The sequence below is a fragment of the Lepus europaeus genome, chromosome 1 (assembly GCF_033115175.1).
Source record: "Lepus europaeus isolate LE1 chromosome 1, mLepTim1.pri, whole genome shotgun sequence".
NCBI lineage: Eukaryota > Metazoa > Chordata > Mammalia > Lagomorpha > Leporidae > Lepus > Lepus europaeus.
The window spans coordinates 139,624,502-139,645,436 of record NC_084827.1 but is presented as its reverse complement, the minus strand read 5'-3'; the positions used below and the strand labels follow the sequence as shown (position 1 = coordinate 139,645,436).

Below are 20,935 nucleotides of genomic sequence, written 5' to 3'. Positions count from 1 at the left end.
ATTCCTAGAGTCCTGTGCTATGGCAATGGAGGTGCTCCCCCACAGGAAGAAAAATGCATTTCCTTGAGGTAAAACACTCATTGCTATATTAGATGAAGCCAACACATAACTGCTCCTCTCTATGATGTCTGGAATTAGAGGTGAAAAAGCCAGGAGGATGTGATATGTGGTGAGCCATATAGTTAGCTACATGATATTTTGGTTTATGTGTGACTACTCTTTTTGGTTAGTCAGAGAACCACTATTTGTAAAATAATCTACAAAATATAATATATTCTTCACTACTGCATAAGAAGGTAACACTAAGGTCCTTACCACCCTTCTCTACCAAAAGGGCTGATAAGACTGGGGGAAATCGTTCTGCAGGCATAATAGGCATCCTAAGAAGTTGGATAAGTAGGGAGTTTGTGGAGGAGGCTGAAGCTGAGCAGGCATTTTGGATATTTGTAGAGGACCCGTTACAATACATCTCATTTGAATTACATCTGTATCCTGGTATGAAAATTCTGGGACACTTGTTTTGTACCTCCCAGAGCCTTTCCCTTAAGCATTTATAACTGTATTTTTTCAGGCCTTTGCCATACTCTCATTCTCCTCAAATAGAAGCCTTCAATTTTGAGAACACCTATCCTATCTTTTAGCATGAAAAATGCTCATGTTTGCCTTGGCATCAGGCAGTCCACTGGGAATTGTAGAACACAGAGCCATTTGGGCTATATTATTGGTTATGTAGGAAACATTCACTAATCTGGTGCTGTGTCTTTGGAAGTACTTTGCAAAGTTGAGTTCCTTCCTTCCTTCCCTCACTTCTCTTTCCTCTTTCCCTTTCTCTCTTCCTTCTATCCCTTCCTCTCTGTTTTTCCTCTCTCCCTCCCTCCATCCCTCCAATGCTTCCCATCCTTCCTCCCCTTCCTTCCCCTCTGTGCTCCCCACTCTTCCCCCCTCCCTCCTTCCCTTAATTTTGTTGTATCTTTTTTAGAGATTGGCTCACCTTTTATTAATTCCCTAAGATGAAGTTAAAATTATTTTAAGGTAAGTTTATCCAGCTTTGCAAGTCTGGTTTAGTACATGGAGGTGAAAGGGGGTGAGGGGTAAGAAGAACAGAATAAGGTAGATGCACACACGGGTTATATTTCAGAAAGAATTTAAATGTTAAATACTGCATATATTCAAAGGAGATTACCTGCAGTTGGCATTAAGAAAGAAAAATCTAATTTTTTTTACCTGGCCTTGAAGAAATGGCCAGAAATGAACAGGAAGATAGAGGGGAATATTGTTGTTGACTCTGTTAGTTGAGGTAATTAACATTAGCAAGCGTAAGAGACAGACCTCCAAATCTCAGAGATGTAGCCCAGCAAAGGTTACTCTTTGCTCCTGTGAAGTCTGATGTGATCAGTAGTCCTTGTTCATCTTAGCGCTCTGCCTTTGGGAACACTGTCGACAGTGCTTCCTCTGACCTTGATGAAATTCCTGCTATGGAATTACTCTTACTGCGCAGGAGGTAGCAGCACTTTTCTGTTAAAGGTGATACTAAAAACTCTGGCTGTTAATTATGGAACTTGAGGGTGCATTAACCTGGATGCATTGTCACCTTAGGGAGTGGACCATTGTGATCTGTCAATATGGACAAAAATTATATTTTAGCAGTGGAGAGAAGCAGAGCTCAACTAAGCCCCAGTCACTAACTAGGCTGACATAAATTCTCAGAAGAAAGGGCCATAAATAAAACACTTTGCACACTTTTGAAAGCTTTCTGATAAGCACTTTATTTCCTTACTCTAAATAAAACAATTTTAAGATATATGTAAGAATTTAAAAACAGTAGAGGATGAATAAGCTTGCATGTGCTTTACTTTATAGTGGGAAAGTCTAAAATTTGGTTGAGTGAATCAATTTTAGCATTAACAGAATAAAAAGGTTTTTTCTTTTCATACTTTTCATGCAGGGTAAATCATCCAGCAAAGAAAAATCCAAGGCACTAGCAAGAGCTTTACCACAGTTGTCTATGGTAATTTACCTATACATTCTATTGAAGATTTTTGCCTTTTTAAGAATGCTTATTATTAGTTTTCAAACTTGAAAAAAAGTAAGTGCATTTCTGATTTTGAATTTTATGCTCTGTTTAATTATTTTTTTAAGGGAGAGTGAGAGAGGGAGAGAGAGAGATTTTCCATTCACTGATTCACTCCCCAAATGGCTGCAAGGCTGGAGCTAGAGCAGGCCGAAGTCAGGAGTCAGGAGCTTCTTCCAGCTCTCCCACGTGGGTGCAGGAGCCCAAGGATTTGGGCCATCTTTCCCAGACACATTATTAGGGAGCTGGATCAGAAGTGGTGCAGCTGGGACTTGAATTGTGGCCCATATGGGATGCTGCATTGCAGGTGAAGGCTTAACACGTCATGCCACAATGTTGGCCCTCATTGGATTCTTTTCTAATGGAAAAATTCTGTAAAGTGTATATTATGAAGCATGCCATCTTATTAAAATAACTCCAAGCTATAATTGTTTAATATTTATGGAATATTAGTACTCTGAATGAAATAATTTTCAAGATGGACTAGCGGAAGGAATTTCAGTGTGGGAGCCAGGAAATGAGAGTTTGGGTTTAAGTTTTGTCCTATGGTTCTGCATATGGAGTCATTTACTTCTCTGACCCTCAGATTCTGAGCTTGAAAATCAGAGTTAATTTGATGATTTCTGAGGAGATGGCTCTTCCAGTACTACTGTGCTGTGCTACAAAAGACTGCATGCATCTTGTCATCCATTTTCAGTATTTTGACCATAACTTATTTTCCTGTGGCCATGAATAGACATTTTCAGTTGAGGGTGATGGACAAGTTTTCATTTACTGTAATAAGATTTACTGTCTAGCAGTTATGATGAGTTTAATGCCATTGAGTTACACTCACGTGACTTCTGGAAGTTGAGCTTAAGTGGTATTGTAGTGCAAACACTTTTTTTTTTAAAATTGTGGTTAAAAAGTGCATAACATAAAATTTACCATTTTAAGTATACAGTTCAGTGCACTTGGTATATTTGCACTGTTGTGTAACCATCATTACAACCCATCTCCAGAACTCTTTTCATCTTCCCAAAATGACATTATGTATACATCAAACGGTAACTACTCAATTTTCTTCTCCCAATCCCTGGCCACAAATCAACAAAATTCTACTTTTTATCTTTATGAAGTTGACTAATCTAGACACCTTATATAAATGGAATCATAAACATTATTTGTCCTTTTTGTGTCTGACTTATTTTAATTTTTTTAAAGTTCATCTAAAGCATTATTTGTTTTGGAATATAATTTAAAACTCAGAAAAAAGTATATAATTGAAGTTATATAACTTTACACAGAGACAATTCTGATAATTTGAATTCAAGGATATTTTCATTTAGAAACAAGAATTAATATTCTTAGATAAGTTATCTTGAATGTTTAAAAATAAACATTTTAATTGAAAATATAGTTCTGTTGTTAATGCCTTATCATATCACATCTATAGAACTGAGCTGTAACATTTTCCCTAGTACTAAAATCTATGTTAAGCTTTCTAGTTTAGAAGACAAGGTTTTGAGGTGGGTGTTGTCATGTAGCAGGTCAAGCTACTGTTTGGGATGCCTACATCCCTTATAGGAGTAAGCTACCTCTGCTTCCCATCCAGCTTGCTGCTAATGTGCACCCTGAGAGGTAGCAGATAATAGCTCAAGCACATGGTCCCTGCCACCCACCTGTGAAACCAGGATGAAGTTTCTGGCTTCTGGCTTCCAACTGGTCCAGCTCCAGATGTTGCAAGCATTTGGGGGAAGTGACTCAGTACGTGGAAAATTTTTCTTTGAACCAAAACTCTCTTCTTGCTCTTTAAAAGAAATAAAAACAAGCAAATAAACTTAAAAAAAAAAAAAGACAAACTTCTAAAATGGAATATTTTATTCTGTCTTTCAGCATTGAAAACATTTTAAATCTGAAAAATCGTCCTTATTTTGTTGTGTCTGTCTTATTAGTATGCAGATTTAGAAACATAAACTTAATTTAAATTTACTTATTGAATGTCTGTGGCTGAGATTAATAATAATCTTTTCATGTCAGTGAAGCATATAATTGTTTCAAATGCTTTAGTTGGCTAATTTGAACCTTATTTTGTGTTCATATTTGTTCATATTATGCATTTTTTCCTTCAGCATTCTTGAGTTTTATGAATTTTAGCAGAAATTGGTATTTTAGAAAATAATCCATTGATTTTCTTAAAAAAACTATTTTCATTTGAATATTGAGGTTTACAGTTGGATAAGCGTTCTCCAGCAGTAATTATAAGCCTGGGATGGTTTTCATTTACAGACCTTCTTGCTTCCAGAGGTGACCTCTGTAGTTGAAATCAAGTGGATAACTAACTGGTAGCTCCCAGCCTCTGATCTAAGACTTGGTTCTGCACCTGTTCTGCATGCCTAACTTAGCTCTTCCACAAAGCCTAAATCTTTAATGGCACAAGATGAGAATAGGAAAATGGAAGGGCAAGTGGAACGATGGAAGAGCATTGACTTATAAATTGCTTTGGCCTGTTTTCCTATGAAAGAAGTTAATACTGAAACAAGGACTTACATGCAGGTTGTTTATTTGGGAAGCAAGAATAAGGAATTGGAGAGAGTAAAACCAACAAGAAGAATCCAGTACATACATGAGCTATCAGGGTGATCTGGTTCTCAAAGGAAGAAATAGACTAAATCATAAGAATTTTTAAAAATGCATAGATATTTCTTTTAAATCCACCTGATTGGGATTATTGAAGAACTTTAGACTCTAGCAATATAGTGAGTCTGTGTTCTGGCATTGGAGTGATTCGACAGAACCAATTAGTTGCTTGCTTTTTCTAAGATGTGGTGCTCTCCTGTCTGCCATAGTTCCCATCACACAGTGTTGTTCCCTCAGCATGTACCCTGAGTATCAGTTACATATCACCAGTAGTCTTAAGAGGTATAAGCGTCAAGAATCTGTGAATGCTCCCTAAGTGATGGAATCAATCCCAGGGCAGTTCAAAACTGTGAAAACAGGAAAGACCTCTTGGAGCTGGATGCAGAGGGAATTGATTAGCCCTGGAAACCAGTGAAGAGTGCTTCTTGCTAAAATAGAAAGCTTAGAGATAGGTACCAAAATCTGAGGGTGAATAGATTCTCTGAAATGAATACCCCAGGTTTAGGTTTCTGAAACTAGCATCAAGACTCTTAGTAATTTCTCCCAAATAGTGAACACCACATCCATTCACAGGTTGAAGAATATTGAGTGGTTTTGCCTTCTTTTCAGTTGTCTTGATTTTAGAAAATGTTTTTATTTATAACTATGTATACATATCATGGAAAAAGTTTTTTTCCTGACATTTTTTATTCATTTAAAATTATCCTTTAGGTGAGTACGAAGCCCCAGTGGCAGCAGGCAGCTCCATCATTCCATCTGAATGTAAAGCAGGATGAGGAGATTCAAGAACAGTTTAGTGTTAAGAATGAGCAATCATATGGTAAGAACTTTAATATTCAATACTAGGAAATATTATGGAAAATTTTAAATTAAGGACATTTTCTAGAGAAAAAAAGTATAACATGCAGTTAATAGAGTAATAAAATCATACAACCTAAATTACATTTATATCAAGTAGAAAATTTTCTCCTAAACATTCTTTCTCTCTCAGAAAACAGTTGTTTCTAGTTCTTAGTTATTTCAGGCTGTTGGAACTGCTGTAAGAATCAAAATTTTAGGAACTGGGATGTTTAGCATAAAACTTTGATTTATTGTAGTTTGAATTTGCCTCTTATCGAAGACTCAATTTTTAAAAAAGATTTTTATTTATTGGAAAAAATTACAGAGAGCAAGAGATAGAGAGATCACTCTTCTGTCTGCTGGCTTACTCCCTAAATGGCTACAATGGCCGGAGCTGGGTCAGGCCGAAGCCAGGAGCCAGGAGCTTCTTCTGAGTCTCCCACAGGGGTGCAGGGTTCCAAGGATGTGGGCCATCCTCTACTGCTTTTCCAGTCTTATTAGCAGGGAGCTGGATGAGAAGTGGAGCAGCTGGGTCTTGCACTGGCACCTATAAGGGATGTGGGCACTGCAGGTGGCATCTTTACCCGCTACACCACAGCGCTGGCCCCAAAGTCTCAATTTTTTAAACAAGGATTTTAGTAAGTTGTAAGCATTATTTCCAAATTAGTCATTTTAATTTTTTTATTTTGACTTGTTAAAATAAAATTATATATAAATAAAATTAATTATAGTGCTCATCAGGCTGCTTACATTAACAGTTTTTCATTGTGATAGTTTAAATTATCTAGAATAGTTTTACCTTCTATTTTATTATAATTTTTATCTTTTTCATATTAGATTCTGTGTAAGTATAATTGACAAATTTATTTGTGTATTAAAAATGTGTTTATTGATATATTAGTCAAAATGTAAATTAAGTGAATATTGTTGAAATAGAGGTTTCTATCATGATTACATAAAACATGAGAACTTTAATCCTGGTGGCAAAAGAAAGCAAATTATACTTAGGGTTACTTGAGAACTTATAGCATGTACTTTTTGTTGAAAGTTGATTTAGTATTTTGTTGTAAGTACTTAAATGTTCTGGCTTACTTTGTAAATTAATAATTTGTCTTTTCTTAAAAAAATTCAAGCTGAATACATGGAAAACTTTGGGAAAAAAGGCAAATTACTCGACCAAATTGATGATGGTGGTGTTGGACCGTCCACTCCCAAATCAAAGAGCAAATCTCCTCATAAAGAACGAGAAAACTTTAGAAGTACTCTTGTCAATGTCATTATGTAAGTTCTGTAAGTTGACCAGTTTGTGTTACCCTAGTTAGAGCCGCTTGGGAACATTTTATCTAAAAATATAAGAATTTGATGCATCTCTAAGGATGCCTCAAAGACTTGTTGGAATGAGGTCAGAGTATAATTGAAAAATGAAAGAGATAAGGTTTAACCCTATTAAACATGTCCCACTTTTAAACAATCATGAATTGCAAAGGTACAGATGTTAATACTCATACTTAATGTCAACTGAGTCAGCAGAACTTCCGGTGTTCTGTTTATAGCCATGGTGGCTGGGGGAAGATTTGGGGAGTTTTTCTGTTCTATATTGTCTGTCTAGGTGATGTAGTAACTTCTCTGGCATTTTGGATCTTTTACTGTAGACAAGGACTTGGTATGGAATGCTCAGCATTGGGACCAAGGCCTGGGCTTGCCTGCTCTGAATTTCAGAACTTTTTGTGGAGGGCAATGCAGAAGTGAGTTACTAGTTCCCTTTGCCTCATTTTTATGCACAGCTTTGTGCTAGTTACTTAGTACCCTTTAAAGTTTCACCTTGACTCTCTGATCACACACTACCATTTGTGGAACAAATGGAGTTTCATAACCCAAAGTTGTAAGTAACTCATCCATAGCATCCTGTTCTAATTTCTCCATGTGGCACTCTGTTGACTCAATGCCTGCACCAAAAAGAGTACAGTGGTATGGAGTGCTTACAAAGGGCAATGGGGAGTTTTGTGGGAATCCTGTGCAGGTGAGTAGAGTTCTATAGTGGCTTTCAGCTTGTTTTTGCCTGGTGCCACGAAACTATTACCAGCTTGGCCCACTTTTATTGTGGCCTTGGATTAAACACTCTCAGATCACACAACAGTCTAAAACAAGCACTCACATCAACAGGAGGGTATGCCTCCCATTTAAAAATTCTTAGAAGAAATTTTTTTTTCTTCTTGGAGCCCTGGTTTTCTTGGCACAACTTCCTATGCTTATTATACCTGGCCCTCCACTTAAAATTATTTATTTATTTCAATTAATTTTTATTTAAAAATTTTGGCAGTCATGAATTTCACATATTTATGGCACCCATGTGATGTTTTCATACATGTATACATTGTATAATGTTCATTCAAGATAAATTTACTTATCTCTTCAAATATTTACTTATTTATGATAAAAACACCCCAAATCTGATCTTCTAAGCTTTTAATTTAGCACAGCACTGATCTTGGTTTTAGCTTTATACATGATCTTGATTTGAAGTTCCCATGTCACTTAGGCCTAAGGAATTATCTCTTCCTCACCTGGGCATGAAATTCAAGTGTCCTACCCAACAAGGGCAGCCATAGCCTCGGGATTTTCCTGCCTTCCTATTTAATTTATTTTCCCCTCTTATATATACCGTTTCTTTCTGGTGAGCTCAGCTCTGCATTTAAAGTATTTATGACTAGGGTTTTTTCCAGATTATCTTAGTTGCTGTGTTATAAAAAACAGAAGCCTCTTTTTAACCATTTTATGTAATTTTAGTTGCACCTTTTATACATAGGATATAAATGGGCTTATTGAAATTCAGTCTATAGTTTCTGTACTCTTTTTACCTGAAAAACAGACACACATAGGTGCACACACAGAAATAGAAGGAGAGGGAGAGAGATTTTCATTCACTAGTTCCCCAACCCAGTGGCCACAACAGTGGAGCTGGGCCAGGCTGATGCCAGGAGCTTAGTACTCTATCAGTCTCCCATGTGGGTAGCAGGGGCTCAAGCACTTGGACCATCTTCCACTGCTTTTTCCAGTTGCAATAGCAGGGAGCTGGATGGGAAATGGAGTAGCCAGGATTTGAACTATAACTCATATGGGATGCTGGGGTAACAGACAGTGGCTTAACTACTGTGCCACAATGCCAGCTCCTGAAATATAACTATATTCATTTAGAGTTTATCTAGTGCTTTAAGCCACATAGTTTAAGTTATATTTTTTTAAACTTTTATTTAATAAATATAAATTTCCAAAGTACAGTTTATGGATTACAATGGCTTTTCCCCCATAACTCCCCTCGCACCTGCAACCCTCCCATCTCCCACTCCCTCTCCCATTCCATTCACATCAAGATTCATTTTCAATTATCTTTATTTACAGAAGATCAATTTAATATATATTAAGTAAAGATTTCGTCAGTTTGCACCCACACAGAACATAAAGTGTAAAATACTGTTTCAGTACTAGTTATAGCATTACTTCACATTGAACAACACATTAAGGACAGAGATCCTACATGAGGAGTAAGTGCACAGTGACTCCTGTTGTTGACTTAACAATTTGACATTCTTGTTTATGGCATCAGTAATCTCCCTAGGCTCTAGTCATGAATTGCCAAGGCTATGGAAGCCTTTTGAGTTCACTGACTTCGATCTTATTTAGACAAGGTCATAGTCAAAGTGGAAGTTCTCTCCTCCCTTCAGAGAGAGGTATCTCCTTTTTTGATGGCCCGTTCTTTCCACAGGGATCTCACTCACAGAGATCTTTCATTTAGGTCCTCTTTTTTTTGCCAGAGTGTCTTGGCTTTCCATGCCTGAAATACTCTCATGGGCTCTACAGCCAGATCCGAATGCCTTAAGGGCTGATTCTGAGGCCAGAGTGCTGTTTAGGACATCTGCCATTCTATATGTCTGCTGTGTATCCCACTTCCCATGTTAGATCATTCTCTCCCTTTTTTATTCTATCAGTTAATATTAGCAGACACTAGTCTTGCTTGTGTGATCCATTTGACTCTTAGACCTATCAGTATGATCAAATGTGAACTGAAATTGATCACTTGGACTAGTGAGATGGGATTGTATTGGAATGCCCTGGCACATTTCTAACTCCACCATTTGGGGCAAGTCCGATTGAGCATGTCCCAAATTGTACATCTCCTCCCTTTCTTATTCCCACTCTTATATCTAACAGGGATCACTTTTCAGTTAAATTTAAACACCTAAGAATAATTGTGTGTTGATTACAGAGTTCAACCAATAGTATTAAGTAGAACAACAACAAAAAATACTAAAAGGGATAAATTATTAAATTGTACATCAACTGAGTGAATTAAGCCAGTCCCAAAGGGACAAATATCATATGTTCTCCCTGATTGGTGACAACTAACCAAGCACCAAAAAGGAAACCTGTTGAAGTGAAATGGACACTATGAGAAACAGTGACTTGATCAGCCCTTGTCCTGACTGTTGATGTACAATTTAAGTTATATTTTTTAAAATTCAAAATTCATTTGATCTGTCTTCTTTTTGAAGAGCTCACAGGAACTCAGAATGCTTTATGGATAGATAATTTTTTAAAAAGATTAATTTTGTTTATTTGAAAGGCAGAGTTACAGAGAGGGAGAGATAGAATGAGGTCTTTATCTGCAGGTTCATTCCCCAAATAGCTGCAATAACTGGGGCTAAGCTAGGGCAAAGCCAGAAGCCAGGAGCCTCATCCAGGTCTCCCATGTGGGTACAGGGGTCAAAGCACTTCAGCCATCCCCAGCTGCTTTCCTAGGCACATTATCATGGAGCTGGTTCAAAGGTGGAGTAGCTGGAACTGGAACTGGTGCCCATATGGAATGCTGGCGCTGTAGGCAGCAGCTTATCCTGCTACACCACAGTGCCGGCCCTGGAGAGATAATTTAGACAGAATTAAATTCATCTGTGTTAATCATAAAATTTATAATCCTTTTAAAAATTTGTTTAAGTGAAAGGCAGAGTGACAGGAAAAAAAGAGACAGAGACAGAGAGACAGCACCAGAGCAAGAGAGAGAAGACAGAGAGATCTTCAGTACACTGGTTCACTCTCTAAATCCTCAAAACATCCAGGGCTGGGCCAGGGTGAAGCTAGGAGTCAGGAAATCAGTCCAGGTCTCTCAATTTGGTAGCAGGAACCCAAATACCTTGGCCATTATTGTCTGTCTTCCTAGATGCATTAGCAGGAAACTGGAGCAGAACAGGAGACTCTGGGACTTGAACCAGCCCTCTGATAGGGGATGTGGGCATCCCAAGAAGTAGCTTAACCTACTGCACCTGCTCTCATTAATTGAAAAAGCTAATCAATTTTAGTGAATTTCTGCAGTGTATAGCCTTCACCAAAACTAGTTTTAGAATACATACCTACTGTCCTTTCATCATCCATAAAAGTTTCCTCATGCCCAACTCAATTAATCCTGTCTTCACTGGTTGTCCCAGGAAATCACTGGTCTGCTCTCTGTCTCTGTAGCTTTACCTTTTAAAAAATTTCACATAGTCAATATCCTTAAGCATTCCTTCAAAGAATTGGAATAGGAAATAAAACATAGTTTTATCAGTATGAGCCTGAAGACAAAGCACAATATAAAAATGCCTATAAGAGGTGGAAGTGATCCAGTACAAGCAAAAGAGGAAGGACTGAATCTACTAATGTGCACCCTAGGAGGCAGCAAATGATGGGCAAAGCACTTGGGTTCTTGCTACCCATGTGGGAGACCCCAGTGGAGTTCCTAGCTCATGGCTTTGGTCTTCCCCAGCCCTGTCTGTTGTGGGCATTTGGGGAGTGAACTAGTAGGTGGCAGATTTCTTTATGTCTCTCCCTGTCCCTTTGTCACTCTGCTTGTCAAATCTTCTAAAGATTTTTTTTTTTAAAGTACTGATTAAGTGTCAAGGTCATGACAAAAACTTTTTGGGGTCTGCTCAAAGCATTTTGCTGGTTAACTTTCTGGAGAACCAAAGAATGATAATGTCTGCTCATTATAAATGTGTTTTGAGGGGGCAGCGCTGTGGTTTAGTGGATAAGGCTGCTGCCTGTGGCATTAGCATCCCATATGGGCACTGGTTGGAGTCCTGGCCACCTACATGGAAGACCTGGAAGAAGCTCTTGGCTCCTGGCTTCAGACCAGCTCAGCCCCAGACATTGTGGCCATTTGAGGAGTGAACCAGTGGTTGGAAGATTTCTCTGTCTCTGTCTCTCCCTATTTCTCTCTCTGTGTGTAACTGCCTTTCGAGCTAATAAGTAAATCTTTAAAAACAAACAAACAAAAAATGTGTTTTGAGGAAGCTAGCCAAAGCTCTAGCAAAAACAAAAAATGCCCAGGAAACTTCACCAGAGGGTCCTTCTCTATTTTGAGGATGTCCCTACTCATTTTTCTCATAAAAAGGGCAATTTGGGCCCGTTGCTGTGGTGTAACTGGTAAAGCCGCCGCCTATAGTGCCAGCATCCTGTATGAGTGCCGATTAGAGACAAGGCTGCTCCACTTCTGATCCAGCTCTCTGCTATGGCCTGGGAAAGCAGTGGAAGATGGCCCAAGTGCTTGGGCCCCTGCACCCAAGTGGGAGACCTAGAAGAACCTCCTAGCTCTCGGCTTTGGATCAGCACAGCTCTGACCATTGCAGCCAATTGAGGAATGAACTAGCAGATGGAAGACTCTGCCTCTGCCTCTCTGTAATTCTGCCTTTCAAGTAAATAAATAAATCTTTTTTTTTTTTTTTAAAAGGGCAGTCTGGTGAGAGTTTGGGTGGGGAAAAATCAGATATTTATCTTACAATTCTGAGTTGGCTCCGTCTGACTTCTTTTTGTTTTCTAATCTTAAAAAAATCTCTAAAGGGCATTTTTTTTTAAGATAATTTTGCAAAAAAGGACTATATTTACATGGTTAAATTCCCAGGGCCCTCAAGTCTTTAGAGATGGATTAAATGTTTGGTATTATTGTTTTCAAAAGTGTGTTGAGCTTGATGGAGCTTTCGTTGAGAAATTTACCTTTTTATTTTTATCTTTTAGTCCTATTTTCCCATCAACGTTTTGAATTTCCAAAATGTAAGGATCCATTTCTGTTTCATTGGTCTGTCTTTATACTAACATCATGCTTGTCTTGATTACTCTAGCTTTATAGTAAGTTTTGAAATCAGGTTTTTATATCCTCAAAATTTATTATTCATGTTTAAAATTTTATACTGTCTTCTAAATCTTATGCATTTCCATGTACATTTTAAGATGATCTTGCCATTTTCTGCAAAAATTCTAGGATTTAGAAGGCATTGTATTGAGTCTTTAGATAATTTGGGGAGAATTATCATTTTAATAATATTGAATCTCCTAGTCCATGAACACATTGTTTCTCTCCATTTATTGATATACCTTATTATTTAATTGTTCTCAGCATTATTTTGAATTTTTAGTGTACGATTCTTGCAAAGAGTTTAAAATATTTATTCCTAAGTATTTTCCATTTTGATTTTATTGCACATGAAATTATGTGATTTCATTTTCTGATTGCTCTTTGCCAGTATATAGAAAAGCCCATTGATTTTTGCTTATTGATCTTACATCTGAGGCCTTGTTAAACTTGCTTACTTTTCTAGAACATTTCAATTTTCCTTAGAATTTCCTATATGCAAATGTCACGGTGCAAATAAAGATAATTTTACTTTTTTATTTTTCAATCTAGATGCTTTGCTTTTCCTTTCCTTTTTGCACTAGACATTGTTAAAAAGAATTGGTGAGATTAGAATTCCTACTCTTACCAAGAAAGCATTCAATCTTTCACATTTTTGTACAATGTTAATTGTAGGTTCTAGGTTTTTTTTCCCCATAAACACAAGTACTTGTTTATTGATGTTATTACTTGAAATGGAGAAGGAGGGAGGGAGAGATATCTTCCATTTGCTGCAACAAGGTCTAGGCCAGGCCAAAGCCAGGAACCAGGAACTCCATCTTAGTCTTCCAGGTGGTTGGGGCCCAAATACTTTGACCATTTCCTGCTACCTTTCCTGGGTACTTTAGCAGAATAGCCAGGACTGGAATGAGCACTTTGATTTGGGATTCTGGGATTGCAAGTGGTGGCTTAACCCACTGTACCACCATGCCAGCTCCCATCTTCTCTTTTCTGAGTTTGAGTAGAATTGTTATTATTTCTTCCTTCCTTGATAGAATTCATTAGTGAAGCCATCTGTACCTGAACTTTTCTTTGTGGGAAAATTATTAATTACTAATTCAATTAGTCTATTGTAGATTTGTTCAGATTTTCTATTTCTTCTGAGATTATGTTTGGTGCTTTTATTTTATTTTATTTGGCCTTGTGGGAATGTGTTCTTTCCACAATTTAATTTAATGTCATGGAGCTGTTCAGATAACCTCAGCTTTCATGTGCATTCCCTCTTTTTGTAGCTGCTGACTCTGAGACCAGAGTCTTTCCTATGGATCTCAAGATAGATTGCTTTCTTTGCTGCATGTCATGTGGGCTGTGGTGTTTTTAACAGTTTCCTCTGTCCTTTGTCTTCTTTTCATGTTTCATGTTTCAGCAATTTTTTTGAACTATGTCCTTGGCTGATGACTTTCCTTCTAGTTTCTTTACAATCATGGGTTAAAATTATTTTGCTACCATTTTCACATTTTAAGCAGAGCAGCTTAAAAAAAAGTGATGTTAATACCTGCATATTGAATCCAAATCCTCTATTAATTATAGAAAAAGGGGAAAATCAATATAATAATTTTCCATTTCTAGAAACAAAGTACATCATATTTTTTCTTTGACCAGGCCAAGTGTCTCCTATGTTGTTTTGTTTCTGAATGAAATATTGTTCTATTAGAAAGAACATGGCTGTTTGGAGGCACATGTTGATGAGCAAATCCTCCTTTTTGTACTTAATTATCTGTCTGACAAAAGGGAATTTATTGTTAATATCTCTGTCATTTATTTTCTTCATCTGTGAAGTGGATGTAATTATGTCATTGTGACTTTTTTAACAATAGATGTGAGGATTAGATAATATCCCTGAAACTATTGAAGACTTGAGTAGGTGAACAATAAAAAGCTCTTGCTATTCTTATTTCCAGTGATCAAAATCTTTGCCCATAGCTCTAGAGTTACAAAGTCTTAGGAGTTTTAGAGCTGAAGGGATCTTCACTATGACTGCAAGACCATCTGTAGCCACTCTGACCACTCCCAATCATCTTCCTCCTTAGCTACCACCCTGCCTTGCACGTCCTTCTAGGCTGCCATTGTTCATCCAGGTGATGAAGTTTATTTAATTCTCATGATTCAACAAGGTCAGTAAAACAAGCATTTATGCTATTAAAAAAAAAAAACAAAACACCAGTTACTAAAGTCATACACTTTGTAATGGCAGAACCTCAATCTAGATTTCCTGATTCCTGAAATGTATTACTGTTGTATTTGTTCTTCTTTTCTATGCAGTCAACAACTTGAGATTAAATTTATAGTTCAAATAATCAATCCTTCTTTATCCTACTACTGAATACCTTGAAGATCTCCCACTACTTTTGTTCTTGCATCCCTTCACTTGATAAACATACATTGAACACCTACTATGTATTGAATTAAACTGAAACATTACACAAAGTCTTGACTCTTTTTCCTCATTCATACATATGAAAAAAAAGGGTAATATTTCCAAAATACTGGAATCCTAGATAAATAAATGTAAGTTAGAAGATCCTTTCAAGGTACCTAATATGATGTGATATCTCAGACAAATATTGTATAAACATCCAGTCTCCAGCCACCAGATAGTGAGAAAGGAATATTTAATTCATAGCACAATTGACCTGTGCTAATCCCAAATGAAGTTGGTGTCCAGAACACGATATTTTCAGTGATAAAGAGGCTAAAACTACTCTAGAAAACTTACTATTTTTTCCTAAATTTGTGACCTATGCTTTTGCACAGTAGACCCCCAGAATAGGTTGCAAAATGTGGCTCATATACATTTTGAATTGAATTATGGTCACAATCATTACAGCATTGTATGAACATGTCCCCGGTAATAAATACATAGGGACATATGAATTTCCATGTCACTGGGTAACTTCATATCTGTAGAAATTGAAGGAGAGGCCTTCTGAAGGCATTTAAATCCTTTCCATCAGTGTTCCTTTTTTTTTTTTCTTTACACCTTGTCCCAGACTTTTTATTTATTTATTTTTGACAGGTAGAGTGGGCAGTGAGAGAGAGAGACAGAGAGAAAGGTCGTACTTTTCTGTTGTTTCACCCCACAATGGCCGCTGCAGCCAGCGCACCATGCTGATCTGAAGCCAGGAGCCAGGTGCTTCTCCTGGTCTCCCATGCGGGTGCAGGGCCCAAGCACTGCACTCCAGGGCCACAGCAGAGAGCTGGACTGGAAGAGGAGCAGCTGGGACAGAATCCAGCACCCCGACTAGGACTAGAACCTGGGGTGCTGTCGCTGAAGGCAGAGGATTAGCCTATTAAACCGCGGCACTGGCCCATCAGTGTTCCTTCTAAAATCCAAATTTAGGGGCCGGTGCTGTGGCTCAGTGGGTTAATGCCCTGGCCTGAAGTGCTGGCATCCCATATGGGTGCTGGTTGGAGATCTGGCTGTTCCACTTCCTATCCAGCTCTCTGCTATGGCCTGGGATAGCAGTAGAAGATGGCCCAAATCCTTAGGCCTCTGCACCCGTGTGGGAGACCCAGAAGCTCCTGGCTCCTGGCTTTGGATCGGCACAGCTCCGGTCATTGCAGCCAATTGGGGAGTGAACCAGCAGATGGAAGACCTCTCTCTCTCTCTCTCTCTCTCTCTCTCTGCCTCTCCTCTCTGTGTAACTTTGACTTTCAAATAAATAAATAAATAAATACATCTTTAAAAAAATAAAATCCATATTTATAAATAACAATACATAGTTTAGAAGTAATCCAAGAATATTCCTTTAGAAAATCATGTTGGGAAAGCTTGATTTTGGAGTAATGACAAAGAATGAGTAAAAGGCCACCAAGAAAGGTGTAGCCTCTGAATAAGGTATTGCAAATCATTCTAAATTTGATTGTCTCTCCATGGATATAAAGAGAAATTATTTGGGGTGAAATATGATACCAAACAAATGTGTAAACTATCAAGTGTTTAACAGTATTTTTCTTAGGATTTAGTAAAAAACTAAAACAGCTGGTTTTGTACCAAATTCCCTGTGTTCTTTCTTTTACATACTTTTGAATGGCATGCTTATCGTTTTTTTAGGCAACAAGATGCAAGTTTAGATTCTGCTGAACCCGATGAAAGCACATTACCAAAAGCAACAACATCTGCAATAGAAAAAGACATCCTGGTAACAAGCTATTTCTTTTGTCAGTTTAATTGAACATCGAAGAAAGAGCTGAAGCTACTTTTATCCTTTGGGGATTATTCTGTGCTCCAATCCCTTGTGGAACTCTGAGGACATAGGAGTAAATACGGAGTTCCATTGAACTGCTATAGTAGAGCAATGGAAAAAATAATTCTTTGCTTTGCCATTTGAGAACACAATTAAAGAATCTCAAATCTACTTTTTCCCCATGTTAAAGCTATCCTCAGTGATATATAGCTTTTCCATGCCTTTATTATTTTATGAGAAATTGTCTTAATTATATAATGTACATTTTACAAAACAAATTAACTTCCTTTAGAAATAGTCATTCTTCAAGTATTCCAATTATGTAAACTTAAAAAATGGAAATAACAAAGACAACATTGCTAATTTGAAAGTAGTTTGATATTAAAATTTTTTATATTGGCCGGCGCCATGGCTCAACAGGCTAATCCTCCACCTTGCGGCGCCAGCACACCGGGTTCTAGTCCCGGTTGGGGCGCCGGATTCTGTCCCGGTTGCCCCTCTTCCAGGCCAGCTCTCTGCTATGGCCCGGGAGTGCAGTGGAGGATGGCCCAAGTCCTTGGGCCCTGCACCCCATGGGAGACCAGGAGAAGCACCTGGCTCCTGGCTTCGGATCAGCGTGATGCGCTGGCCACAGCGGCCATTGGAGGGTGAACCAACGGCAAAAAGGAAGACCTTTCTCTCTGTCTCTCTCTCTCACTATCCACTCTGCCTGTCAAAAAAAAAAAAATTTTTTTTATATTGACATGTAAAAGCCTGTGAAAATATATTGTAGCTAAATATTCACTTTTATAGAAATAATCCTAAATGAGTAGTTTATGCACATATACATAGCAATTATCAAATTATAGTATGGGATAGAAATCTCTTAAATTCTATTTTATAATATTATTGGGATTAATATATAAGGGCCCTGATGTGTTTATGCTTCAATATCTACTTTTGATTATCAGTAATACAAGAATAAAAAATAGCACATTTTCAAAAATTTCAAAAATATACTGTTATATACATATTTGGTAAAATAGCATATATTACAATATACGTATGAACTGAGCTAAGTTTAATTTTCATGAAGCATATCTTTAAGAGATCTTAAATAATGCCTACATGAATTATACAAAATGTATTTTTATAATTTTTTAATACTTTATTCTTCTAAAACTTAAATTTTTCTCAGTATTTTTGATAGACATGCTTCTTTTATTATACTACTAAACCTGTCTACATTTTCCGTCTTTTATTCTTTGTAGAGGTATTATTATTATATTCACCATGGAATTGATACAGACCATGTGGCCCCAATGGAAGATTCCTGGCTGAACCATGTACTAGATTTAATTCCACAACATCTGAAAGTCCTCACTGACAGTATAAATGTATTGTCTGATGAAATGAGAGAAGATTATCTTCTTAGTGTAAAGAAATCTATAGGTACATTGGTATTACTCTTTTCTTTCTTATCGGAGTATGTGTTTCATTAAATATAGGTTTTTGGTGTTGAAAACTAATACCTATACTTGGAACTACCTACTACATTAATTATGCCATTTCTTACACTGATGATAAATTTAAAAATCTTACACAAATCTTATTAATGAAGTTCAACAAAAATTTTTAAAAATCACCTTAATGAATAACAACACTATAGAAAATTATCAAGTCTTTATTTAAGCCCCTCAAAATATTTGTGTGTTTAATTTATATAAGACATTAGGCACTTAGGAGATAGTCTCTCTCTTTGAGATAGACACTTACTTCAGGGAGCTTTTACTATAGATGTGAGGGGTAAGACATAAATACATGAATAATTATCTAACAGTTTAAGCATTAATAATGAATGTTCTTATGATGTCATGAATTAGAATGTGATCAATTATAATTTGTTGCTGCTGACATGAAGTAGGCAAACTATAGGTCACAGGTCATATTTGGCTTCTGCTTGTTTTCATAAGTTTTGTTGGAACATAGCCACACTCATTTATTTGCTTATTGTCTGTGACTGCTTTTTAACTATAGGAACAGAGTTGGGTAACTGTGACAGAATTCTTATGGCCCACAAAGATAGGTATAGTTACAATGTAACCATTTCTATAAAAAGTTTGTTGACCTATGATACAGAACAAGAGACCCTAAGGTTGACAGATCATAAGAATCATTTATAAAATAAAATACTGATTTCCAGCCCCAAGTGAATTAAAACCCCTGGAATAGGACATTCGATGTGCATATTAAACAAGATTCTCCAATTGGTTTTCTTGGTAAACCTGGTATAAAATGCCGGCGCCGTGGCTCAATAGGCTAATCCTCCGCCTAGCAGCTCCGGCACACCAGGTTCTAGTCTCAGTCGGGGCACCGGATTCTGTCCCGATTGCCCCTCTTCCAGACCAGCTCTCTGCTGTGGCCCGGGAGTGCAGTGGAGGATGGCCCAAGTCCTTGGGCCCTGCACCCCATGGGAGACCAGGAGAAGCACCTGGCTCCTGCCTTCGGATCAGCGCGGTGCGCCGGCCACAGCGCGCTGGCTGCGGCGGCCACTGAAAGGTGAACCAACGGCAAAGGAAGACCTTTCTCTCTGTCTCTCTCTCACTGTCCACTCTGCCTGTCAAAAAAAAAAAAAAAACAAAAAACTTAAAAATGTTCAAAGTTGGGAAAATTAGAATGCTTTTTGAGTAATCTGGGGACCCTTCAAGGAGGAGGGCATTTGTAGCATCTAAGACACTTATTGTGTATCCTAGTAAAATGAAAACAAAAAGTCAAATTTCTGACCCCAGACTGTTCATAGTGTAGTGAGAAAGAGGGAGAAATTACTAAATTATAAAGCAGGGTGACAAGTGTAATGAAGAGGGAAATAGAGGATACACTGTAAGGGAGATGAGGTAATCTCATACTTGTAAGGAAAGACCCTGGAGATCCCTGAAATGAGTCTTGAATGATGAACAGTTTATTGGGGAACATCCTTGGCCTAGGAGATGGTGTGAATGATGGCACATGTACATGAAAGGCTATTCCAGACTTGCAAGCAGTTCTGATGGCAAAAGTGTAAGATGCACTTTTGGAAGTGGACAAAATCTGAAGAGCCCTGTATGTCTTTTATTCTGTTTTGAAAGCATTTGAAGGTAAAGGAGAGTCTCAGGTATTTTAAGCAATGGGAAATTACACATTTACATTTTAGAGCATGTTTGAAATACAAGCAAGATAATTAGAATTAAATATGACAGAGCAAAGGTAGCTTATACTGACTTTGTAGCAAGATTGTCTTATGCTCTTACTTAATTTGAGAGCAACCTGGTAATATGTGCCTTTCCTTAGTGGATGAAACCAATGACTTCTCTGTTTTGTTGACCTTCCATTCAAAATGAATACTTTTGGTGGAGTAGCTATAAAAGAAAATATAATATTAAAAGCAATTATCATTTACAAATTAAATAACAGAGTCATATTGTTAAGAAAGGAAACATTCTCAAAGATACTGACATGATAGATTTTTTCATAAAATTTTCTTTTTATGTATAAATACACAAGATGCTCATTATTTAAACAGTTTAACATAATTTAGATGATTGATATTAATAGAATTAGTTTTATAGTTTCCTGGAGATACATTATAATTAATATAAGGTTATTTATCAGAACTTTTCAATTTTCTTTCAGTTGATTTTGTTTTAAAAGATCCTAGGGAAAAAGAAGATGATAAAAAGACAAGTGAACTTTTACCCCATCGTGCTGAGTAAGCAATCAGGTTTCTCTAAGAATACTGATTATGTGACCATTTCTTCATTTTGTTTATATATTTCTACACTGGTTATATTTTCTCATGTACATGTTTATAATTTTGTATAAATATATTGATGCAGTACTATGTATTTGTATATGTTTCATATATCCAACTAGTTGTTATGATCTTTATTTACTTAAGCCCTAACATGCTACATTACCAATTGATGGATAGATGAGTAGACAGACACATGGGCAAGTGGACAATTATATGCTTAAAACAGAAGAACTTTGAAGGACAGAAGTTGATGT

At 37.2% G+C, this 20,935-nt stretch overlaps 1 protein-coding gene across 1 annotated transcript in view; it reads left to right on the top strand.

Moving 5' to 3' along the window:
- DNAH7 (dynein axonemal heavy chain 7) overlaps nt 1-20,935 on the top strand; it is a 385,917-nt gene that overhangs the window by 20,920 nt on the left and 344,062 nt on the right. Inside the window, exons 3-8 of the mRNA XM_062189419.1 lie at nt 1,946-2,008; nt 5,402-5,510; nt 6,664-6,811; nt 16,780-16,867; nt 18,163-18,343; nt 20,561-20,636. Of these exons, the coding sequence (XP_062045403.1) occupies nt 1,946-2,008; nt 5,402-5,510; nt 6,664-6,811; nt 16,780-16,867; nt 18,163-18,343; nt 20,561-20,636 (665 nt within the window). The remainder of the gene's footprint in view (nt 1-1,945; nt 2,009-5,401; nt 5,511-6,663; nt 6,812-16,779; nt 16,868-18,162; nt 18,344-20,560; nt 20,637-20,935) is intronic.